This window comes from Sinohyriopsis cumingii, chromosome 3 (genome assembly GCF_028554795.1).
Source record: "Sinohyriopsis cumingii isolate HCF-2022 chromosome 3, ASM2855479v2, whole genome shotgun sequence".
Taxonomy (NCBI): domain Eukaryota; kingdom Metazoa; phylum Mollusca; class Bivalvia; order Unionida; family Unionidae; genus Sinohyriopsis; species Sinohyriopsis cumingii.
The window spans coordinates 30608511-30636395 of record NC_142963.1 but is presented as its reverse complement, the minus strand read 5'-3'; the positions used below and the strand labels follow the sequence as shown (position 1 = coordinate 30636395).

Sequence of the window (27885 nt, the reverse complement as noted above, 5' to 3'; positions counted from 1 at the left end):
TAATGTTGTGTGATGTGCTGAAGCCAAGAACAGACTCCAGAGGCATGTATTCATCCAATGTTGTCTGACAAGCTCAGATGCAACATCATCTCATTAATTTGCTCATAATTGTACACATCCAAGATCTTAATGGTTTAAGCCTACTGGCAAGGTTTGATCAAAACCGAACCATGAATACAGCATACCTGCCCACACTAAAGAGACTGCACTAATGCAGTCAGTAGTTTTCAGTAAGTTAGACCAATTTTCAGTAAGGTTAACAAAATATCAAGTACTGGTAAAGTTACAACAAATGTTACAGTTCATTTACTTGTTTTAAAAAACACTATATAGCTCCTGTCATGACTTGTACAGGGCACTTCTGCACTTTCTGATAATCTTTTGATCAAATTCCATTTTGAAGCAATCTCTTCTCATCACTTTCATCACTATCATCGCATCCAAGATATCAAATGACATAGATGATCTGAATTTAGATCAACAAATGATAAAACCCTCTCAGAACCTGCATTTGCATTTCAACCAGCAATTTGCAACCTTAAATTTACTTATAAGATCCCATTACTTGTGAACTATTTCAGTGTAAATGATCTCAGGATTCAAATTCATCCACTCAATACTGAAAAACTCAGCTTCTAAGTTGCCCTGCCAGTTGGTTTCCTTTTAAAATCATTCATTATTCTTATCAGCAACTACACTGTGTTAGAAGTTCATTATTCATGGAAAACCTCTTAACTATGTAATTACAAGCAGTCATGTAATAATCCCTTACATCTCTATAGAATTATGAGACAACATTCACAATACTTGCTTTCAACCATGAATTTTGTTTTTTTTATAAACCAACTGCATGATTATCATCAGACTTTTGTTTCTTGTAATTATGCTAATCAATGTCATTAAGACCCTTGGCTTTTGTAGTATGCTGTCTCTATGAAAATCTGACCAACAATTCTTGGATTTACTGAAGCATGTTTTCTTTATGTTGCAGGGTTAGGCTATATTTGTTAAATAATGGAATGATGTAGTCAAGAAATAAGCAAAAAAAACTTCACCCTCTGAGACTAAAAAAGTTTATACAAACTCCTTGGGTTTTTATTCTCATTCTCGTGTGCTGTGACAGACTTAGGAGGAGTACCAACTTGACCTCCACATTTATCACAGCTTACATTTTTACCACATGTACCTGCACCATCTTTGTAACTGGTTACATAAGGAACTTTATCGTTTACATTATACTATGCAGTTTTTGACTCCCCGTCAAACATTCTATTGTTGGGTAAGCCCTCATGCCCTTAGCCTGTTGTATCCTGGTTTCTTTCTCAAAATACATTTGTAAAGGTTCTCATTGTTACAGCAGTATCTTTATACCTTCATTGAGACAGCTGTTCTGTTCAATTATGCTTCAATATTTTTTTCTCCTCTCCACCAACTCTAAATACCTATCAGCTCCATATGTCTATTCACACTTTTATCCAGATAACATGACACAGCCACTAAGAAATCATAAAACTCACGGGAAATATGTCTATTCACACTTTCATCCAAATAGCATGATAGAGCCACTAAGAAATCATAAAACTCACAGGAAATAAGTCTATTCACACTTTCATTCAAATAACATGATAGAGCCACTAAGAAATCATAAAACTCACAGGAAATATGTCTATTCACACTTTCATTAAAATACCATGATAGAGCCACTAAGAAATCATAAAACTCACAGAATATGTCTATTCACACTTTCATCCAAATAACATGATAGAGCCACTAAGAAATCATAAAACTCACAGGAAATATGTCTATTCACATTTTCATCCAAATAGCATGATAGAGCCACTAAGAAATCATAAAACTCACAGGAAATATGTCTACTCACACTTTCATCCAAATAACGTGATAGAGCCACTAAGAAATCATAAAACTCACAGGAAATATGTCTATTCACACTTTCATCCAAATAACATGACACAGCCACTAAGCAATCATAAAACTCACAGGAAATATGTATATTCACAGTTTCATCCAAATAACATGATACTGCCACTAAGAAATCATAAAACACACAGCAAAAATGTATATTCACACTTGAATCCAAATAAAATGATATAGCCACAAAGAAATCTTAAAATTCTGTCAGTTTATAAGCATCCTTTTCAGCTGCTAAATGTATCAAATGGCAGGAACACCCACTTAAGTATACTGATGGATTCACCCTAGTTATATGTCTAATCACACATTTATTGCAAGATGTCATCACCAAAGCATTGTGGAATTAAAATGCAATACAGTTATTCCAGCTTACATTCCTGATTTTCAAACCATCAACAAAAAATTTTGAAAATATTTTCCTCATCTGAGGATCCATCATGCAACTGACAAAACAGGATCAGTTCATTAACCTCAGAATGGAGTTGTGGCTACCATCAGCTGCTATACTGAAGGGTTGGAGAAAAAATGTCTTTCTGAATACATGGTTGCAACATAATGCTACTGTCAAATAAGAGCCCATGCATCTGAGTAATTTATAAGTGTGGTCTGACACAGTCAATACAACACAGCCATTTGAGTAATTTATAAGTGTGGTCTGACACAGTCAATACAACATTACATTCAACTAAAAAGTAAAACAGACAGTTTCTAACACTGCGGATCCAAATTCCAGAGGTCAATGACTTTCAGCTAGATTTCAATGTAAGATAATCTTTACTTCCACATGGCATTAAGAATCAACTCACCCACTGTGGTTAATGCTCAGGTTCACACAATATAACAGGCAAAAAAATGTAACGCTTTTCTAAGCACTGCCAAGTATCAGGATAATCATATTTATATTTTTTGTGCATCGTTTCAACTTGTTACAAGACAGACTGTCCTTCATCTTCAATGAATTTTTTTAGACTGCATTTTCAGATGATCAGATGCTAAAATATATATGTAAAATCTTGATCAGGTGGACATTCTGCATGAATAGGTAAACGTCTGAAGAAATCCTATATAGTTAGGTTCTGACAACCCAGATCTGGACACCGAGTTTATATGAAACCCTGGATCTAGACAGAACCATGACAATCTAATATACAGAATGGATTGCAACGAATGTGTTTTTGCACAAGATTTGGCTTTTATTTTGTATGGTCATTTCAGTAAGACTTACTTAAAATTGTAATAGTTAGCAGGTCTGATACAGTCTATAGAGTGAAAACAATCCCAGCCAATCACATGGCAGATCACATGATTAAAGTGTGAATCCTGCACATTTTAAACACATGCAATTTATTTATCTTTGTTTTAAAAGTGGTAGCAAGCTCCATCAATCTGACGTAACATCACATGAATATTGTTTGTGGATCCAACTCGCTTTAAAAAATTAATTAATACTAAGGATATCCACTCATACTTCAAGTTTGATCAAAATCTTGATGATATAATAATATAGTCCTCATTGGATCAAAATGGATCCTTAATATGGCTTCCAGAATGGCAACATGTTCAGCCAATCTGATGCAAGATTATGTCATTAATGTGCATGGGTTGTGCTCAAAAAGGAGTTCATCATAGAGTTCAGTGACACGAGCTCATATTTCAAGTTGACAACAAATTTAATCAGGAATATTACTTCTGGCTACAAGTTCAGCCAACGAGATGCAAGCTCACCTCATTAATATGTGTATATCTTACACATCACTGAATCCATCCAAGATCTTGTGAGTGAGACTGAATTTTGTCATTCCAAGGAAGGTCTTATTCCAAGCACTAAGCTAGGCATCACACACTTTCTTACACTTGGCCACTGTCCCATCTGAACTATAAGTTCTAACAACTTTATCACTCTTCTGAATCTCATTACAATCTTTGTTAGTTTGCCATTTAACCACAAAATACTTATCCAAATTTGCAAATGACATTTTGTCTCTAAGTCTCTACATGTCTTGATTCCAAGATCACATGCACTGCTTATTCTGCCACACCCAGTTATTGCATCATGTTCTTTTGATGTACTCTTATAATGGCAAAATGTACATCAGGGGGTCTTTCAGTCATTTTATTCTATCATTGTAAATATCAGCACAGCATATTTTCCCACCCAGCTGCCAGTCCAAGTTTTTGAACTTGCTGCCCAGCAATTGCATCATGTTCTTTTGATATACTCTAATAATATCAACATGTACATCAGTGTGTCTTTCAGCCAATGAATTATATCATTGTAAATATCAGCACAGCTAACTGATCAACACATTTTCTCACTAAGCTTGTGGATGAAGCAGGACTGGCAAGTCTTTGAATTGTGCCGCTCACCAGTTACATGCGTACGGAGGACTCAAGCCTAAGTGATTTTCTGCGTTACAGATACAAAACTGTTGTCCAAATACGCTTGATTAAGCATCTCCAAGACCTCTGATATGCCATTTGGATCTATGGGCAAGTGAGGTAAAGATCTATGTGATCATGCAGTAAATATAAGAACTGAACCTAAACTGGTAAAACGTTCTACTGAAGGTATAGTACTAACCATCAAGATGCACCTCCTTAACATGTTTCCCAATTCAAGATATAACAGTATGTATACTGTGTGCAGAAATTTAACCAAGAATGTACCAAATATGTTCATGCTTGTAAAAATTTAGCACTAAGTCCCCCACACAGGGGGGTGGGGTGGGGGGTAGGTAAGTAAGTAAGTAAGTGAGTAAGTATAAGTAAGTAAGTATAAGTAAGTAAGTAAGTAAGTAAGTATGTATGTATGTAAATATGTATGTATGTATGTATGTACAGTTATCCCCAACTTACACAGTTTTGACTTGCATGTATTTCATGTTAACATGATTTCATATCAATTCATTTTAATTTTAATAATTTAGTAAAGACTACAGAATAACTAAATTATTTGTCTAGAACCAAAATATCTGGATTTGTAAATGGCAAAATGATATTAAGGTTTACTTAATTACTGTATATCCTCCATTATAAGCCTGTTTGCATATAAGCTGCCCCCATGAAATAGGTAAAACATTAAAAACTGCATGACCCACACATAAGAGGTCTCACAAGTCCAGCCATGTTTAATTTTTTTTTAATTCACTGCTGATTAGTACAAAATTGGGAATGGAAACAAATGTGTTCAGGTTAATGGAGATTCACTGTACTGAGATAAAAGGCTGAACAAGTTGGGCAATGTAACCAATATGTCGGTTTCATTTAAAAGTCACAACATCTATCCGTACCATCAGGATATTCCTCCAAATGACACACACCAAAGAACCTTGGTAAAAAAGACCTCAGTCGAAGGACGGTTTTATCAGTGCAGGTTGCATCAAAAACCTGCTTATAGAAGTCAACCTCCCGTGTCCCACGTGGAGGCTTCTGTGAGGCTTTTAGTATTGTCCCATCCTCATGCTGAAGAAGACCTGGAATAAAAAGGATTAAATATCTAATAAGTATTAGTTCTGACTGATTTACAAAAAGATGTGACCAGTCTGTTGAATGCATTCAGTAATAGTTAGTGTACCAGAGTTGTTTCCTACAGTATCTGCGTACTGCAATATCAAGCAAGTGTTTTTTGTTACATACATAAATATTATTATACGGTTTCAACTTTTAGCATCATCAAACCTTCATTAATTCAACTAAATTTCAACACGTTTAGAATGCAAAATACTTGCCATTTATTCACTGCCAAATTTCCTTTTGTTAAACTAGAGTTTTATGATTGTGACATAAAAAAGGTGTTCTATACAGCATGTATAAACAGTAAGCAGCTGTGTGATGCTAGAAAGCAGATGTCACTCTGTTTTGGTATTGGTATTTTTACATGTTATTTAGTGCTAAGATAAGTGCAGTAAAGTGACTTGCCCAAGGACACATCACAGTAGCTGACCCAGTGTGATCTGATGAAAGGATTCAAACATGAATCCCTTTGGTCACGAAGCTGGCATGCAGACTACTGAGCTATTGCAGCTCCTTTAGATGTCATGTGATTAGGTTAATGCAGCTAACAGTATTTTATGTTCAATTAGAAATCCATGACATGAACAAAATTACATTACTGTCTTCATATACTGCTACTAAGCTTGCACTGTTGATGTCAAAGATGTGCATGTTCTATAAATACAAAACCTGCATATATATATATATATATATATATATATATATACACACACCATAAATTGCACAACTATTTTAAGCACCTAGCAATTCTATTCAAGCTTTGATGGATGGGACTATGACTGTTGTTCTAATTTTCCATGCTGTTGCATTCAGTTTGCAGCATAAATCTGCAAGGGATGTCAATATAAATGTCATAAATCAATGTTGGAAGCAGCATGAAGTAACAATTTTACCACACACCATTCACCAGTGAATAGATAAATGACAATGTTCTTTAATCTTCTGTACAATGGATAAAGTTACATGTAATACCTAACAATTCCATTTACATTGGTGGAAGACCATTTTATTCTGATAAGACTGAATTCCCCCTGGATATAATTAATCTAAAACAACATTCAAAGAGTCATTAACCATTAAAAAAACAATTACTATATCTACCATGTAGAAGCATACAAGTTTTAAACAGCATAGATCCAGATTCATTACTGCATAATATGTCAGCAGATCTTGAATATCATACTTACAAAATCATTAATAGACCAAATAGTGTAGACCCTTATCTACCAACACAATCAGCATCACACATACATTTGGGTCTCATACATTTGGGTCTACACTGTTTGCCACTGGGATATGAGTCAATATAGTAAACAAATAAGCAAATGTACAAAGTTCAACAAACAAAATCTATAAGAATTGGTGTTAACAGTGGTGACAAACCTACATTTTCAACAAGTGATAAACCAATTAATTGCTACCACATGAGGCAACAATATCTATGGTTTGATTTTTCACTCTCTGCCTTTATGAAGACTATGAGACTCTCTCTCTCTTTCTCTCTCTTTTTCTTCTTCATCCAAATCCTGCAAAGGTATATAGGAAAATCCAGTTGACAAACTTGTTATCACTAAAATAATCCACATTACATTCAACATTCTTCCTTCTTCTTTCATGAGGTTGCACTAGCACATGCCACTGGTGACAACAACTGAGATGTATGTTTTTAATCAACTCTATGTTCCCCTTTAGAGCTGCTGGTAGAGTACTGAACATGCAATTCAAGGTTATAGATTCAATACATGCCCAGGACAGTATCAACGTCCTTGGGTAAGGCACATAAATCCCATTACTGTGGCATGATAGGGCCAAAAATGTGTTAAGTGCTATCACCCCATGTCCTGTTTTGCAAACTATCTTCATTAGAATGGATATTCATATGTACTCTTAAGAGTTTAATTAGCTCTATACTTATTAATGCATAATTTAAATAAAATCCATATATGTTTCACTTTTCTCAACAGAAATTGTTAGCTCAGATACAAGTTTAATGACATGTGTACATATCTTTAGGTTGATATACAGAGCCATGATCATTGTTCATAAACTGGTCTGCAATATATGGCTGTGTACTTCTATTCAAAGATTAAACTAGTTATCAAGCAGCACGTTTGTTAAACTCCCATGACACCTGCTAGATATACATACACACCAAAAAGGAATGGAAAAAAAGAGATAACTGTTGAACTGTAGAATTTTTAGTACAATCTACAGGAAGTCACCTGTTAAAAACCCTTTCAAACGATCGCTCAGAAACTTAAAATGTGATAGTAAAAGAAACAATCTTACTTCAGCAGACTTGAATATTTTGATGAAGGAATGCAAAATTACTCACAGCATATATTTATGTGGTCGTGTAAGTGCATTTACCCATTTTAAATTAAATATTATTTGTTTGTCTAAAATTTAAAATTAGCATAGTTTAACTAAAGTTTATTCCAGTAGTTTTCAACATTTTTTTTTGGCTGCAACCCTAAAAAATATTTTTTATGAGCCTCCTGACCCTGTTTCCACATTTTGATATGATTTTCTCCCCTGAAAACACAAATTCTGGAAACCCTCTGCAACCCTTCAGGATGTCTATGCAACCCAGGAACCTATTCAATCATAACCTCAGAATGCTCACCATCTTATCTCACATTAAGAAACTATCAGATGAAACTTACTGATTGATATGGAGTTTTACAATGGTGGCCAGGTAACAAACTGGGTAAAGAGAAAGGCATGTTGGATTTAATCGTCACAATGTAGGGTAGTTTTTAAATATGCAGTTTTCACTGTGACATCACAGTGTGCAACAATTAATCTGGTTTGTACTACATCGCATCTTGATAACACTAAGCCACAACTGGTATTAAATACTATACATGTATACAGAAGAATGTTGAATTCTTCATAGATGATAAGACTGAGTCAATTCTATCATATGCTTAGTTACCAAAATGCTTAAATTTCAGGAATTGGAAAATTCAAGCATCCAAGTCATGAAGATCAAGGACATAATAACCACAATAAATAATACCATAGACAAAAAACAACAGATGATTGCAAAGAATTTGTATTAGGGCACAATAACTCATATCCTGAGTGAGACATGTAGAATTTCTACATAAGAAGACTGACATAATATTATAATTATTATACAGAGATATATGTGTTGTTGTTCAACATTTTTTTTCAAATAACATATTCACAAAATTTGAGTACAAAAATACCCACAAATATCTTTCTTTTAAACAAACCACAAAACTGAATGTGATTCACAGAAATTAGAAGTGTGCTCTTATCAAGCTCATATATTACACAAGTGAAAATGAAAAGAAATGTGAAAATAGGACAAGGAAACACACTGGTCTGGACAACTTCACAAGATACAACACAGAAATGTGAAAATGGGACAAGGAAACACACTGGTCTGGACAAGATACAACAGAACCACTTGGCCTGAACAAGTTGCTGGGAACAAATTTGTAAAGCCCTAATGAGACATTTTTTGTTTTTCAATGTAGGAGTTACTGTATATATTCACATATAAGCTGAATAATTTAGGAAAAAATAAAATTATGGAAAGGGGGTGGGGTGCTTATCCACAGGCCCAGGTCATAAACTTGAAAATCTGTATGGCTTTTTTTGTTGACTACTGGTATATATTGTTACTGTAGATCACCGAAGACAAGATCACATGACTAATGATGCCATATAGCTCATATGATATGTCCTGTAATGAAATCAAACATATTTTTTACAACTTTACAGGTAGGATAATGAATGAAAAATAGGCAATACTGGACCTGACTTTTATTTGATACATGTCCATCAACCAGAAAATGCAGCCATATTTGTATAAAAACCATGACTGTATGTGTATTTTCCAAAAGAACTGTGGATTAGTAATCTCTCTATCAAGTGTTTAACCCTTGGCTAATCAGTGATCAACAAACAGTATGGTTCCTTACAAATGCTTGCTAGCTCTATTTCGGTGTTAATAAAATAGGAAAATCAACAAAACAAAAATATTTAGGAATTATGTTTCTGACAGAAACAATTTGGTATCAAGAGTAAAAATACATGTATGATGGTTAATCTAGAGTGAGAAGCTCCATAGGGGTTTGTGCTGTATGGACACCTAGTAAGGGTAAATAACAGGCAAGTAGAAATGTAAGAGCCAGTGTGATTAACAGTTAATAATATATTTGTAGGATTCCTTTGACAGGTGTGTTTGGAAGTAAAAGGCAGACACCTGGATTTTCTAAAAAGTACACTTGATGTACAGAAACGAAATTGTGCATCCACAATCAACGTTTATCATCTACTATTGTTTAGTTGTTGTCAAACAAAAAGGGTTTATTTTAACTACCACTATGCTTAATCCATGGCACATAATGCCTCAGGGATAATAGGTTTGTTTAGTTGCACAATGCAAATGAATTTACTAATCCAAACTGACTTGACTCTCTGATGTACTGTTTAATGAGATAAAGCAGGGGTAATGGTTTCTAATCAAATCCATACCTGTCACCTGCTTGATATGTTTCATGTGTAATGATGTCTACACTGGCAACAATAATTTTATTTAAACTAAATCTAGCTACTGGTAGTATTAAAAAAAAGACACAATGATAAATAATTAGTCAATACAATTTGATAAACATCACCTGTGGAAAAAGTACATGATAAAGTAGAAATATGATACTATTATCAAAAGTTGTGTAAATTTTTTCTCCCTAGAAATGTAAGTCAATAGTTAAAATGAATAGTGTTGGAAATAAAAGAAAGCATTTTGCTTATGAGGCGGTATTCAAACAAACCTATTGAATATGTTGAAGCAAAGAACAACTGTGCTTCAGCATGCAAATTTAGTGTACAGTGGAACCTCACTAATTGGGGTCCAAACAATTGGATCCTGTTAATAGCGGGGTCGCGTTAATGCAGGGTTTAACAGTATTTTACTTTTTTCAGAGAACAACTCATTGACACATATACGTGTATTTATGTCTAATGTATATGCTGAATAGGGTATCAATATCATTTACTATCGTGCCGTCATGGCATGCAGTTCATCCATAATGCATGTAATTCCATTGAAAAATTGCACACAGATTTACAATATTCAATAACTTTGACCCAGATCATTGTGTATTGACGCCATTTACTTACCATCTGATATTGTACCATCGGGGCTTGCAAATAATCCATAATTCACGTACCACTGCACAAATTGCATACATATTTAAACTATTCAATAATTTTGTTACAGATCATTATGTGTCTGAATTCAATGGAAAAAATTAACAGCAAAATTAGGTTAAGAAAGACAAAGCATGTGTACGGTTCATTAGGTTCCAGGGTCTATTAACAGTGTTTGTACCAATTTCATACTGCTAAAATTTTCTCACATGCATTTCCGTGTACATTTATCCATCGCAAATTTCCAATAATTAACGCTTGTATGCCTATTCCTTTGAACGACTACAGCAAGAATAATTAACAATCAACACATGCTTTCAGCATGCATACAACTTTTACTTCAGATTTTGTGAATATTATAAGAAATGTGTGAAAACTACTATACTAATCACTGCGCAAAGTGCAGAGAACGACTTGCATTTGTGAACTTGCTTTTCCCTAATGGTAAAATATTTTTTTATAAAAAATAGAAAATTAATAACAAGTTCATAAGCAGACACTATACACATGTAAAACCCGAGAACTAAGTGCTGTAGGCTTGCAATGGTCACGAGTCACTTGTATGATCTTTTTTAAGCTGAACTCATGTACAATTTCATATCCTTTCAATTTCCAGCTAATAAAGCGGACATTATTTGCTGGCCAACTGATTGCGTCTAATAACATTGCCAAGCTCAGCAAACTTGTTGGCGGCTTTCGTTTTTTTGATGTTAATTAAATTGTGAGAATCTTTTATTAACCACCACATTGTCTGCTGCTTGGTTGTGTATGCAGTTAAAGAAGAAACACATGTTGTTTGAGAAACAATTGTATACAGAATTAATTGAAGAAAGACGACTTACTGGCTTTACTCATGGATCAGTAATAAGTAACATTTCCGATCATGTTTATTTTGGCATAACACTTCAAGAACCTTGTGAAATTTCAGAAGCTACGCCATGATCATATTATATTAAAATTCATACGCGAACTCTTCCTCAAAATGATAATAAGCGTTTTACACACTATTTCTCGTACTTTAAAAAAAAAAATCCAGGTATAAGAAAAATACATGTAAATGTATTTAAAATTTCAGGAACCATGCCATGATCGTATTATATTCAAATTCATACGCGATCTCTTCCCCAAAAAGATATTACATTTTTTATCCACTATTTCACATACTTGGAATAAAAAATATTTTTTCATGTGCGAATGAATATACGAAATTTCAGGATCCATGCCACAACCACGTTATATCTGAATTTGCATCATCGTGCGATGTGTTATGGCGGGGTCGCACTGTACATGAGAAGCAAGTAAGGGATTGGCAGAAAAGCAAAGCAACAATAGAAGGGATGCCAAGATTAAAGAAGCAGTATTAGACTGGGATCTCTTCATTCCCTGAACTGGAGAAAGAACTGTGATTTTGTTGGTGAATGCTGACAAAATGGTCATGTAAATGGGCTTATTTGTAGCATAGACAGTAAAGTTATCATGTGTTAGGACCCTAAACTTACCCAACTTTGATCTACCCTCATGTTTGTGGCCAGCCACTTGGTTCCGAGGAAGAACTGTCCCCTTTGGCAGATGAGGATTTTCTGGAAAATCATTGTCCATTCCTTTTCTGAAGAAAAAAAACAACAACATATTTTCAATAGTACATTACACTGTATTCTACATTAATTTCTAAACTTAGTATGATTGTTTCCCCAAACCATATTCTGCTCAACCTTTATAACAATAAGAAAGCGGAATTTTGACCTGTGAGTTCTGAGTTATTCATATAGATCATTTTGCAATTTTGCGAATAAATGTGTTATTCTTTTTCAAATGCATCAGGCCAGACTACATGTAAAAGCTGAAGGAATGTAACTTCATTTTGATTCTCAACAATGTATGATTAAAAAAGACTGTACATTATTTTACTTTGCACCATCACTGATATCACTGCTAGATACATACATTAGAAGCTAGATATCATCTGAAATATTAAACCATGTGACACTATTGCAAACTTTGTTACCCCAGTCCACTGATTCAGTTATCAGTAAATAAATCTGAGTTCTAAGGAGAATCAAAGACAAGATTTTCAAAAGGAATGCCATGGTTGCAATACTAGATATCAGATTCACACCATATCCAACTAAACATAAGAAGGACCAATTAAACAAAATAAGTCTTCTTACATGATGTAAATATGATCCTCCATCTAGGAGGACCCGTAAGATTTTCAAGATGGCCATTGTGGTGGCCATATTGGCACCATATTCACTTATAATGAACTAGACATCAAAAGAAGTCTCTCTACAAAAACCACATCTGATATGACCATTCATTCAGGAGTAGTGATAAAAACAATTTCAAGTTCACCACTGGGGCAGCTATATTGGATGTCAAAGCAGCACAATATTTAGCCAACTAGATATTTTATGTAGTCTGGAAGTGGGAGGTTGTGGGTTCAAACCCCGGCCGAATTATACCAAAGACTTACAAAAATGGTACTAAAACCTGCCTTGCTAGGCACTCATCATTAAGAGGATAGTGTCAGGATAATGTGACTGGGTGGGACATCATGCTACATGTCTGCGGCATCATGCCCCAGTGCTAGACATCACATTAAACTGTGACACTGCAGACATCATAGCGATATGACTGGAAAATTGTTGAAGCTATGTTAAAAATCTAAATTACACACACACTCAACCAAACAAAAGATTACCTGACAATACATAAATGTACAACATACTGTCAAACAGGAGAATGTGATCACTATTCATAAGATGCATTTTAGGGTTAAAGAACAATTTGTATCAACAAGGCCTTATCAGTTTGGTCTCAATGAAGAGACCTGTCTTAGTCCTAGGAAAGTATTAAACAAAAACATATAAATATCAGAGACAAAAAGACCAAAGCTGTAAGTCTTTATTTTCAACAATAGCTATAACCATCACATTTACTCCACTCTGTTTAACTGGAGTACCTGGTTTTCCACTCCGCTCTTTATTGGTACAGTTTTGTCTCATGCAATAATAAAAAAAAAAATACAAATTCATATGTGAAGCATAAAAAAACACTACAATCTTGTACAATCATGTACCAACCTTAAAATGTACATAAATATAACTCCAGCTGGCTCTATGGTTTTATCATTAAACAAAAACAAAATGACAGTAGATTTGATAGGATCAATATGAATTGTAATTTTTCCATAGAGTAAGATATCACTAACAAAACCAGTGAAATAAAAATTAACAGTTTGTCTGCCCTGAGATTAAAACTCATATGGGGCCAACATTAGATTTAATTACATTCCAATACTTATGAATTATCACAATATACCAACAATTGAAGTAAGGATAATGCTGCAATGTTTACACATATAAAAACAGCTTGGTTTAGTTTATTGCTTGTAAACATTTATAAAATCAATGAACGTCTAAACAAGCATGCATGCAGATGTAACAGTCTGTGACACAGGTTGATTTACTAGTAATACCAATTAAAAAAATTCTTACAACTATAGTATTTACCTTTAAATATGTTTGTTTACAGAACCTTTCCAATGACATTATAGATTTTGACTTAAGAGGATTGTTTAGCAGGAGTTTTAATCCATTATTGATTTTTTCATCAGGTAAATATATTTAACATTAGGAAACAATATCAATGCAATTCTAAGGATGTTTTACTGAAACTGTCAAATATATTAAAATAAAGACACATTTTACAAACTGAATCCTGTCACAATAAAAGTCAAAGGAAGTACGGCAAGGTACAGCATACACGTTATAATAACTGAGAGCTAGTCAATAAGATGAGTGGGTTGTTTGGGAGAAAAGTTGAGTTTTGAATTGTTTCAATTAAACAGCCTCTTTTTGACTACTGTAAACCGTGAACTGTTTCAGCATTTTGGTAAAGACTTGATCTCTGCTAAGTACTTATTTAAATATGTTATTATCACGTTTAATTAATTCCCAGATAAGAGACCAGTATGTGAACAAATGCAGGTTTGAGTATTATCCACAACGGAAGTGTTAAACACAAATTTTGAAGATGAAGGCTTCAAGTTTTCATGTTTAGTAAAGGGTGATATATCCTCAGATGGATTTTTCCTTTATGCATAATTAATACAGTGTTAAATAAATGGTATTCATTACATCAGTCACAGAGACCTTATTAATAGTGAAACAAGGTTCTCCCAATCTTTGACAATTTGAATTTAAAATGGTTTTGGATATTTCTGATGATAAGCAAGCTAATCTTCCACTTGTCAAAAGTGTGTTTAGTCTTTCTTTCCTGTCTTACCATAGTCCAAACAAAAAAAAAAAGGTGATTAAAAAAATCTTTTAAAATGACCTCTCAAAATTGCAACAAATTAAAACATTATTTTGGTTTTTAAATAATGTTGGTTAAAAAAAACCTCCATAAAATATGGCACCATTTCTTCTTATTATTAACATTTTTAAAAAAATGCCTTAATCATTGGAAGAGGTTAATAAACTAAATACAACATTAGTACCTATGGCTTGACATCCTTATAATCCTCAAAGAATTTTGTACAGATGTGTATCTCATGTATCTGCTGATGCAAAGCATGTGTTGCTGTTGTTGCTGCTACTGTTGTTGATGGTTGCACAGCTATTAGATTTGCTGCTTCTACTGCTGCTATTGTTGTTATTCTCGAAGTTGTTATTGCTGCTGTTGTACTGTTTTTCAAACTGTTTCAAGCCCTAAGTGAGGACACCAATCTGCACTACTTCAGTAGATATGTGGATGGTCCTTTTCTTATAAAAACTGTGATGGCTGAACACACGGAATTTTGATGTTTAGTCACCAAAATCACATACAAGCATTAAAATCCTTAATAAGCAATGTATTTGAAAAAGTGAAAATCTTATATGGTCACAAGCAACTCATTCTTTTATGAACTACAGAACCAGTCAGGTGTGGTGGAATATTAAATACTTTAATTTAAAAAAGTAATGGTTGCTGATTGGATGGAAATAATAAGTTAAAAAAAGTATTTTAACTTTTTCGGAAGAAGCCTACTTACAGGTAATCTATATACAGTAGCAGGCTTGAATCCAAAACCATTTATACTTTATCGCTGTCACAAAGGTATGGCTAGAGGTAAATAGGAATATTCTGACTGGTATGAATTTTGATAGTGGGAATCTAAAAAGGAATTTTTCACACAAACAACCCAGATGGCGTATAATTTTCACTGCTTTAATAGTTTACTCTTGGATAAATAATGCATAGAATGTACAAATATTTTGCTGATTTTGCCATGAAAAGTATATTAATGTTTCAAAACAATAACACTGTGCAGTCTGTGGGCTATGGAAACTGAATTAGTTGTCTTACTAATATAATAAATAGAAGCAAGGAAAACAAATGATAAAATAAACAAATATACCAAGCAGCACTCCAGATACATCCCTCCCCCCTTCCGAAAATTAAACAGTATCAACACTGGTCTATATAGACATACAGAAGAGATGGTAAATAATTAAATTTGATGTAAAATTATTACAGATGATTCTCAGTCTCTTCTGCTCAAATTTCCTGGATAATTAGCTGTCCTACAATCTCTACTCACATATAAGTTGCGTCAAACTGAACAACAAAGATCTGATCTTCTGTAGCGTAATGTGCCTGCAGATCAGGGTCTATGTTATTTGTTATACTCATTACTTTTAAGAAACTACACAGACCCAGATGTGCCAGTGCATTATGTGACAGCAGATCTGTCTGTGCAGTTTACAGTTGGAATTGACTTATTAGCAAATATATACAGTATGTATGCATGAAACAATCTTGCCAGTAGCGTAAAATATTCAAATTAGTAATATAATCAGCTGTAATGGAGAGCATTCTTTTGCATACCGGGGCCCAGCAACGTGGAATGAATTGCCCACTGAACTTAGACACAAAGACACAGTGATCACATTCAAGAGTGCTCTCAAAATTCACTTATTTCGACTGCAAGAACAAACTTAAAGACCTAATAATGTTTCCTACCTGAAATATTCTCAGCGTGTGTTTTCATTTTTTAATGTTTTTCTGATTTCATGGTGTTTGTTTTTGTAATAATATTATTACGTTTTTTATCTTATAGGTGTTGTCTAATGTTGTAAAGCGCTTAGAGTTTCTAAAGATTAGGTGCTATACAAAGTCCTCATTATTATTATTAATAATTCTGTCTCAAATTTATACATTTTTTCAATATTTTAGTGAACATTTGTATCTTTTATGTTTCTTATAATAACTGTTTTTTGTCATCAACATCTGATTCAATATTGGGCTGTTTTTGAACATGTAATGTCCATTTCAACAAATATCATACGTTGATTCTCAATGGGTGTACCACAAGAGGAAATTAAGGTAGTTAATGTGTATATTATTGTCACAAGAAAATATGCTGGTATGGCAAATAATTAATCCATAGGAGCTTGATGTTAATATTTACATTTTTCCTGGATTGTACCCTATATATATAATGAACACCACTGATATCACAAGTTGAAATTTGCCCTTCCTTGCCAAAACACTTGCTGATATTTAAATTATGCTTCAAGGGATTCATAAAACATAATATCAGTTTTACACCTTGAACTAGCAACTTCAGCACTGTTATTCTTAATTATTCATCTTTTTTTCCCAACAAAGTTCTATGCAAAAATGATTCAAATTACAAATTAAAACTAGACCAATCATTGTATGATCTGTGAAGGCACTGATGACTTATACAACTGGACTTCACTGCCATATTTGCACATACTAAACATCAGTTCCAGACTGTTCTTGTAACACAGTTTAAAAACTAGTTTGGTTTTCTAGAGTATATATCATTTTTCTGCACATGACAACACCCCAGGGAAGAACCACCAAATCATGGGAAGCTAATGCTGATCCAGAAGAGGAAATTACCAGCAACAAGGCAATTTCTTGATCTTGCAAACATACTGTAACTGAGGCTTTACATTCTGTAATAAAATGTCCTTGCCTGGGATGAAACTCTTGCAAAAAAAAATCAATTATGTGTTGGACTATCCAGTTTGTACTGCCCTGCACAAAATTAATATTATTTCATTAAAATATGCATTTTTTCTTTAAGTTCCACAAGCATGAGGTTTGGAGCCCATACTCTGACTTGGACCCAGCTACTTTTACATGTGGACTCAGCATGAACTTGGACAATCTGAACAATGTAAATGAAGATATACCCTCAAATGAAAAACAGCAGAACTGGAAAATATATTTACCAATATAACCTTATCCTGCTGAGAATAATATATACTGTATTACATGCTTGGTTTGAGTTCAAAGAAATGTTGGGACTCTGAGGGAATAAGACCATCCCAGCATCAATCTGATTGATTCAGATTCCTGAATCATCCCAGAGGACATTTTTCACCCATTCAGCTCCATATTTTAATGAATTTAATGGTTACATGTAATACATGTGAAGCAGATCAGCATTTTAGCATCAGGTCAATAGGTTTTAGAGGTCAGCAATTTAAACTGCAACAGAGTTTTTTGCATGACCAAGATCACTGATAGATTTATTTGAAGGTTTTGATGCTCATATCTATCTTTAAAGGGGACAAAAAACCCGACCTGCAAAATTTTATTGTAAATAGAAGGATATTTAGTAGTTTGTGTATATAATCTATCCCGACTGATATTTCTTTGCATCTATTAATTATATTTGCACAAACATTTCAAACAAAATATTGTCCTGAATTCTGAGATCAAACAGAAAGAACCTGCCCCAAATTTGTTAGCTCCCTTCCATACAAACAGGATGTAACATCATTTGAGATGATTAACTTATAAGAGTTGTATTCAATTTGTGCAGCGAAGTGTCAAGTAGAAACAAGATGGTTCAATGCGCAGCTCTAAATTGTGTGAATAATAGTAGTTCCGGACAGAAGATTCATTGTTTCATATTTCTAAAGGACAATAAAAGGAGATCTGTATGGGCGATCAAATTAAAGAGAGAAGGCTTTATGCTAACTCAACACACCAGGTTGTGTCAGAGAATAATATGGGAAATATTGCCGTTGTTTTCCATCAGTGCTCATTTTTGACAGTTATAGGGCAAAACTGTCTCAATATTGGTAGCAAAAAGTATTCGTTTTGAAATGCTTACTTTATATTGTTGCTGAACTCATATTTATATTGTAAAATTATATTAACATGGGTACTGGAACAATCCTCAATTATTTTACTCTTTTTTTCTCTCTCCATCTTTGAAAAGTAAGAAATTATCCACCAAATGAAATAACATTAAAGAAATGTTTACACTTTTTCATTCAATGTTTCTAACATCAATTTATTATGCACGTTTGATTTTGTATGTAACTGCATTGGATGAATATGCATTTTTCTTCCATGCTTGCGTTCAAAACTGTTTTCCACTCGTATAATAAACCCCTCCTTCCCATTCTGCATTCATCTTGTTTGTGTAATGTCAATAATAGAAAAATAAATCACTTATAATTGAAAGTCTGTGTGTTCATATAAACTCATTTGATTTCTTATAACAACACACACTGGAACACCAGGATACAATTTTTTAAACAAATGTTACTGTTAACTTTTTTGATTGATAAATCTATTATACTAACGTTATTCATTAATGTGGCAATTATGATAAATCTATTATACTAACATTTATTCATTAATGTGGTAATTACTCTCAAAATTGGACCAGACTTATTCGGTACAAATCGCTGACTGATTCATCCCATATAACTGGCTGATTCTCCAAACTTGCAAGCGGATTCGGACCATGTGAAATGTTATTCAGTTCAGTCCAAGATTTCAATGTGATTTTTAAATTTGTTTTTAAAGATGATCTTCTCATTATGTCCCAAGTATGTCAAGCAGTTCAAATATGCATTTAAGGTAACAAAATCCCGTTAGTATGTATGATCATGGTGTTGTTATATATAATAAAATAATGTGATCATGTTTATCGTGCATTGGCAATTTAGTAGTTAAATATTTTTTTAACTTCTCGTTCAACTTTAAATAGTTTGTTTTACTGAGAAATAAAAAAATTACAAACACTGACAAAAATGAAGAAATAAACTAAATGATGGGCGTAGAACATGTGAGCTTTCAGAAACCATCCGAATTCTGTGCATTAGCCATGATGTTGAACTCATTAGGCATCAATGATGCTTTCTATCGAGTTAAAGTATCATTCGTCAATGGTTAGCAAATCTCAATGAAAAATCAGATTGTTCAGTTAGAGAGATGATACTATAACCCTTTGGATTACTGACGGTTAGTACTAATTCAGTCGATTTCGGGTTATAGAGGTCCATGCCATAAAGTCGTCTCAGGATGACTTTAGTTATTAGGTTGGAGCCCTTTCATGTACAAAATACAGACGTCACATCATGCTTACACCCTATTTTTCCAATTAAAATGCATTTAATGATTTGAAGAGCAGAGTAAAATGAATACGGAGTTGATCAAATGGAAAAGTTGAAAAGTAGCAAATTTTATAGTTGTTGTTGTTGTGGGGCTTAACGCCATTTTTCAACACATGATAGGCTATGCATGGCGGCCAGTATTAATGGTGGAGGAAGAACCCTGGAAAACCCCGGGAAGAACCACCGACCCACAAGAAGCTACTGGCAAGCTATCTCGCATACCCACATTAGCCGAATCCTAGACTCGAACCCATGCAGACAGAGGTAAGATGGCAGTGATCCGTAACAGAGTGTTTTAGACCACTCAGGGCCCCGCAAATTTTATAGATTTAATAAGTTATTAAGGTGACGAAAAACAACAACAAATAAAGCCTTAACAACCGAGTGGCGACATCTCAGAATTAGAATACACAGTGTATGATCCTTGGGGCGACTTCTCCTGGCGCAGAGGGGCAACTTCTCCGACCACCATGGGGCAACTTCTCCTAACACCTGTGATGAGTTCTCCATAATTCATTATCAACAATGCCAGTGTGTACAGTGTCTCAAATGATGTCACATCCACTATTTGTACAGGGGGAGGGAAGCGCGTTGTTCTATTCAAGACAGATCTGGAGAGATGATCGTTTTTTCATAAATTTCTTTGTAACGAGTAAGATTAAAAGGTACAAATTTTCAGAAAATGAACCTTATACATATAGCAAATTATATATGAAGTTTGCAAGAATTTCAGTTTTTCATGTTTGTCCCCTTTAAGCTTTCTCCATCCCCGCTTCATTACAATTTTATCAATAGTAGGATTGGTTTCATCAGTGTTTTTCAAAGTGTTTTTGCATGTTTTGGTGACTACAGTTCATGGTAAATAATCCAACACCTGTGGCATTTTTCTCAGGCAATAATGAAAACTATAAGCTATTTATTTTATAATAAACAAAACAGACCTGAATAAATCAGGCATGCAATCTATAAAGAAAAGAATGACTTGCAAATCTGTTTGAAAAGACCACAGTAGGTTGTGATAGTTAATGAGAAAACCAATGATAATGGATCAGATCTGTGTTAAAATCAACAAGAAAATGAGTGTTCCTGTTGTAACAAACACAAAGACTTTCTCATGGTTTTGCCAATGGGAAAATATGTCTGTCGTTGGAAGCTACTCTCCAAACAGGGCACCATCTTTTGTGCCAGAACCCATGACAAATATTTGTACATCTTACTGGTGGTTATTTCACATACTGGAAATAAATCATTATGAATACGATCTCTTATATATGTATCTGATAGTATAATGGCACATACTTAAATTGAAGGTCTGTACAATTAATTCATTTCCTACCTAGAATTCTGGTTTTCAACAAGCTAGACAACCTACCCACTACCTAAAAAAATCCAGGGAGTATATGCTCAGATTAAGAGAAATATTTGTAAAAAAAAAATTTAAAATATTAAGCTTTATTAGCAAATGTACAGGTGGCACTGATGCATGGTTACTTTGCTGGTTTATAGTAAAGGTGGGGTCCATATAAAATAATAACAAGGGAGGAAACCTCACCAAGAATAATTACCTACCCTTCCGGTCGTTTGTCGTGTCGTTTTCACCTTTAAAATCTCAAAAAGTATATCGATAGATCTTACATTCATTACTCTCCTCGCTAATAGATGAATTTTCGAGTAGATCTTAACTTAAAAGGTCCATTTCACATCATACCATATCAGCCCGAAACAGACCGCATGTAACAGCAAAACAGACCGCATGTGATGCCAAATTAATCGCCATCTCTTTCAGTTTTACAAACAGAGCATGTAAGGCGGGGCTTACGACTTGCGTCCACTTAGCTTTGATTTAATCAAAACATAATTAATGCGGGTGTCTGACATTTTAAAGGTGAAATGAGACGGCGAATAGTCGTTCTCGTTGAGCTCTCCCTCTTAATTAGATAAACAGAACCCAAACCTATACTACAAGCGCACAAAATAAACATACTGACCTCAATCCAATGACTCCATATACATTTCCATTTCTAACTATCATCAAAGTGATGTTACTCTAACGTGTGTTCCGGAGATTAAAGTTTTTCATATCATAGCTGTCTATCTCTTGGATTTTACTGGTCTTACCAATAATTTCTTTTTTTAAGTGACTATGTAATCACAGTTTGCGAGATGACATTCTTATCCTTTGCGACAAAGTATGTGGTGACGGAAACGCAATGACATATGCGACCCTAGAAAGGGCCTAGCAAAACACGGTCAAAAACATCGACTGCGACCGGAATATATTTATCAACGCATTATTTACGAATGCACGGAAGGCTAGAGTACTGTTTTGCATGAGGTTATAATATTAACTCGTTCAGTTTAGTTGTTTATAGCACGCTTTATTCAAAACCGAGCTAGAATAAAGAAGGGGGAAAAAAAGAACATATGTGATATTGTTATTATTATTATTATTGTCATTATATTATTATTATTGTCATTATATTATTATTATTATTATTATTATTATAGGACACTAGACACTTTGGGAGATTTTGTGTTTTCATGCGGGTATTTGGGGATCGCATTTTAATTCCTGAAGTATTATAGTATTCCTTATTGGACAATTTATCTCACCTAATCGAAAAAAGGCATGCCATAATTTGAGAATGGTGAATCACGCACTTAAGCTGCAAATAAGAAAGGCGTGCCCGACAACAGGGACGTCCTGGGGTGGGGGCGAGGGAGGGGCATTTCCCATCCCCCCTGAATTTGCATGTGCTGTAAAATTGCTGTAGCCTATCTACGAAAATTAATAAGCCCGTCAATTTTGCCCCCCCCCCCGAAAAAGCTGAAATGACGTCCCTGCTGGTAAACATATGTAATTTGAGTGCGGAAGGCTCGATACTCACCCAGGATAGCTTGCTGTCTCGTCGTGTCGTTGGGAAAGGAATTATATATCATTTCACCTGCATGATATAGGCGATATATCATATTTCACGGTTTATATACCAGTTTTGGTTACTGCATCAGGACCGGATTAAGGCTGAGGGAGATGGGCTAGCACTTATGATTTGGTTGGTTGGTTGGTTGGTTTATAGATCCATAAATACCCCCAGAAAAATTATAGCCTTCGAGACTGGTTTATTTAGTACCATTTCGTCTCGTAATAAATCATAGAATCGACAAGCGAGTGTTTTCATTTCAACCCGAAATAAAAGACAGCTCACATCTGGCGCACACCGTGGGACTTGGGATGGAGAGAAGATCGTATTGTACGAAATAAACCAGACTCGAAGCAGGGACGTCATTGGTATTTGTAGTAAAGTTATGACCCCCCCCCCCCCGAATTTGCATGTGCTTTAAAATTGCTGTATCCTATATACGAAAATTAACAAGCTCGTCAAGTTTTGACCCCCCCCCCATCAAGTTTTGTCCCCCACCCCGAATTAAGTACCCCCTCCCTCCGAAAAAAAAAAGTTGAATGACGTCTCTGCCTGACAATATCGGCTTGTCTTTCGCACCTTATTGCAAGGCCAAGTGCTGACAGAGTACTCGATTAGTGTATCCGTCTCTCACAAGATAAACACGAAGTGTACATGAAAAAGTACAAAGAGAAGAATCAAGAGTAATGGCATGTAACAAAGTTGTAACTGAGATTAATATGCATTAAATGAGTGAAAGAAGGGGATTCAGTTTGCTTGTTGCATATAATTTGTGGCATGATTTTGTTTTTAAGGGCATTTTTGAACACATTTTATATAAAGTGATGGCGCTGTTTGGTAAAGGACAGAATAGTCTTATATTCAGTACCACATACGAGAAAGTTTCAAAATCGCGTAAACAAGAATATGAGAGAAGCAGAAGTAAAAGGTAAAATGTAATTACAGAAGGGACAGGTAACTGTTATCCATTTTGTATTGTAAGTGTATACATATTCTATTCGGTGAGGCCAGGCTTCGCATGCTAACATAACTGACAGGAGACTTGTTGACCCAAAGTGAACAGCTAGAACTAGCTCCCTCTGGAAAGTCTTTTCTGGTGGATCGGGCGGCCAAAAAGATATGCTCATCCTCCGGGTGTGAAGGCAAATGGAAAGAGCTATGAGGACAGCGCTGGCATGAACTGGTGGCCATCCACTGCGTTCAGACTTGCAATTGGATTTAGACAGGCCTGGACAAGAAATTTCTGGGAGGAGGGGGGCTGACTGCGCAACTTTCCCTCACTTAAATGCAACCCAAGCGCAAGTCATATCATTACTACAAAACACACACACACCCCAACAGATACCTTTACAAGTCATCTGGCGATGGGCATTTGGCAAAGCAACAGGTGTGGATATACTGGGAGCTGTAGCTGCAGGCCTGCACACATGTTGCTCAAGGTATAATGTCCCTTTTCACTGGACCGAAACAGCAGTGGAACTCAGCAGCCCCGCTTTTTAGGATTACACTGCTCACACCGTAGCATGAGCAAGAGGCTAGATAAGATGCACTTAATATTGCCTGGTTTACCTTAACCCTGGTCAACATACCATGGCTGACGTGGAGCTCGTCCTAGCGGTTGAAAACCTAATAAAAGCGACAAAACTCACCGTCGGTGCCTGGAACGTGCGCACGTTAATGTTCCGAACATCAGCCAGCAGATAGACCAGAAAGAAGAAAACTGGCCAAATTCAACATCCAGATAGCAATCCTCAATGATACTCACCTAGCTGAGGAAGGACAACTCACTGAAGTAAGAGCCGGCTACACCTTCTTCTGGAGTGACCGAAGTAAAGAAGAGCGACTCATTGCTGGTGTTTGGGTTTGTCATCAAATCACAGCTAGTCAGCTAGGTCACAACTATCTCAAAGAGCGTCAACGATAGTCTAATGCAAATCAGACTCCCACTGTCTGGAAAGATATGTCACCATCATCAGCACCTATACACCCAACATGACCAAACCAGATGAGATCAAGAACAAATTTTATTCAGATCTCTTGTCTATTATCGCAGAAGTATCCAAGGCAGACAAGCTCGTGGTCCTTGGTAACGCCGTTGCTAGAGTTGGCACAGATCACCAGACATGGCCAGGTGTCACTGGCAAAAGAAAACATCAATGGACCCCTGAGGAAATACGCTCAGCAGGACGTCCTAATCACCAACGCAGTTTTCCGCCTGACAAACCACAACACTGCGTCTTGGACGCATCCACGCTCCAAGCACTATATCACTGACTACGTCATCGTTAGGAACTCACCTGGATGTCAGAAAAGCGAATACCAAAGAAGATCTTCTACAGAAAGGTGAAGGAAGGAAAGCGATATCGGTTTGGTCAGACAAAACGCTTCAAAGATTGCAAGTCATCTTTGAAACGCTTCAGCACTGATCCTGAGTCTTGGGAAACTCTTGCACAGGATCGCTTCATCTGGCGCAATCTCATCAATACTGTAGCTACAGACATTGAAAATGAGGGGAACTGCAAAGGCCGCACAGAAGCGCGAGCAGCATAGATCTCAGAAGTGTAGCATGTCCTTTATTGATTAAGCAAACCCAAGTGGCATCTCCTGTAAGTGTGCTAAAGATAGTTCAGAGCACAGATTGTCCTGAAGAGCCACCCACGTGCTCACAGAAACCAAGCCACTTAGTGATGTCATGGTCATATTCAAACTTGAAGGGCAAACAACACCCTATAAGGGACACAATGATGAAATAACGCTGAATAGAAGAATTTAAAATATATGCATTATCTGAAATAATAATAGAAGGCGATGAAATATAAATAGGTTTATTAGTTATAAAAAAAATATAACTGGAGAGCAGGGCATGTCACTTTTGTCATAAGATCTCACAATTTTTAGCATATTTCAATACTAAATGAGTTAAGATTGTTAAATGTTTAAAAGTTAAGGTTCGTCAGCTGAATATTATGATCAAGATGTTCGCACTGTTCTTTCATTAATGAAAACACCTATTTCAGCAGCAGTAATAGCAAAAAAACATTTGAGATATGGTATGATAATAACTGTGTAATGTCTAATGCTATGTGTTTAATAACTTGTAAAAAGGAATATGTCAGACAAACCCGTCAGCAATTATCTAAAGTTCTAAACATATGTACAAACACTGATCAAAATAATTTTGTCAGTCCGTCTATTTAATCTCCTGTCTCTACACACTTTCATGATGGCTTTAGTAGTTTTAAAACTTTTTTACATTTAAGGCAGTTAAATATTTTTAATTCGGAAATGGAAGTATTTTGAAAGAAACATATTGGTTTCACCGTCTGGATAATATCCATCAAGTAGGTTTTAATTGTAAGATTAGTTATGAATTTTATTGATGAATAAAACAAAAATATTTTATTCAGTTATTTCTATTGTTATTGGCTTGTCAGAAACACGTTCTCAATAAGTGGTTTAGCTGGAATGAATCCGTTTTAAAGTTTTCATTTACCTACAATGTTTTAGGGGTGAATGCAACTGTTTTGTTTTTCAACATAAAATTTTATTTCCAAAATTTACATGACAAGAAGTATATATGTATATATAATATTTACTGAAAATTGACAAAAATAACGATACAAAAGTATTGTGGAATTTATAAATGTGCACTCCTCTCTATTGCCCTGCTTTTGAACCATACATTAATAAAATATACAAAAAATATACCAAAAAAATCCTGGTATTATTCCAATTTCTTAAATCTGATATTATACAATTTTTCATTCTATATTTTTTTTTTTACAATAATTTAAAATAAGGCATAATTCAATATTATTTCTTAAATCGACAGCTTCCACTTGGCTTAAAGGGCAAACAAGGTGACAATGTTACCCCCACCACCCACTACTCCTGGCGAAAAACTGGTAGGGAATTGTAAACTGGTCAATTAAATGACCAAATCTTGTGTATATGTTTATACACTTGTTGTATTTTCTTGTAATCTTTTGGAGGTACATATTGCCTGGAGTGTACGCAAGTACTATAGTTCGATATATCCAATAATCCTAATGTATAGGGATGCAATTAAATGTGTATTCACCTTTATCAATTATGTTAACACCCATAAAATGTAAATTGTTGTTGTAAAATTACCTTGTTTTCTGCTAAACTGGCGATGCCGAGTTTTGGAAATATGTACTGTGCCGGCAAAGGAGATGTGACATGGCATTCATAAGAATTTTCTGTTGCTTCATTCTTAGCACAGATCTTTACATATTTATCCAATTATACGCTTGAAAGAAGAGACAACTCTTTAATTTTGATTGATTTCATTAAGTGGGAAACCCAGTGAAATCTCATTCACTCCCCCTCTTAGTCCAACTGATTTCATGTTTCTTGATTCGCTCCAGGGAAGTCGTTTGTGAAAGTGTACTACGAAAGATATTACAGAAACTGAACCATTCATTATTCTCTACAATAATAGCAAGACTGCCGAAAAGAACGCGAGTGAAATGTGGCATAAAAATGAAATCAATCCAAATGATAAGATGTTCTAATTTATAAAGTTTATAACTGGATACAAATTTGAAGCCTTGTGCTATTAATGAACCAAGAGGACAACCTTTGAATGATGTCTTGCCTGTATAGTACATAACCCCAAAACCTGACAGCCAGTTCAGACTGAACGTTGGTTATTACAAGCACGATTCACTTGTTATGTTGTTACGATAAGTGATAAACGTGAATTCACGAATACAATTGCATGACCATACATGCAATATGGTCCAGGAAACTGCTGTGCAAAACGCCAGAAAGATCGTTTGGTATACTTTGTAAAAGTAATTAATATTACTGTATGTATCTAATTTGTGTGTGTGTGTGTGAGAGAGAGAGAGAGAGGGGGGGGGGGGGCGTAA

General features: G+C 34.9%; 1 protein-coding gene across 8 annotated transcripts in view; it reads right to left on the bottom strand.

Moving 5' to 3' along the window:
- Nucleotides 1–27885, bottom strand: part of LOC149802620 (inositol polyphosphate multikinase-like) — an 87853-nt gene that overhangs the window by 11982 nt on the left and 47986 nt on the right. For 4 of the 8 annotated variants that reach the window (XM_089951937.1, XM_089951934.1, XM_089951939.1 and 1 more), the window contains exons 2-3: nt 12132–12238; nt 5223–5405 (exon numbers count right to left, since the gene is read on the bottom strand). In XM_089951937.1, coding sequence (XP_089808063.1) covers nt 5223–5405; nt 12132–12238 — 290 coding nt within the window. Of the gene's footprint in view, nt 1–5222; nt 5406–12131; nt 12239–15133; nt 15418–21635; nt 21836–22054; nt 22318–27885 lie in introns of those variants that run through there. The other 4 variants (XM_089951933.1, XM_089951938.1, XM_089951935.1 and 1 more) reach the window with 4 other exon arrangements.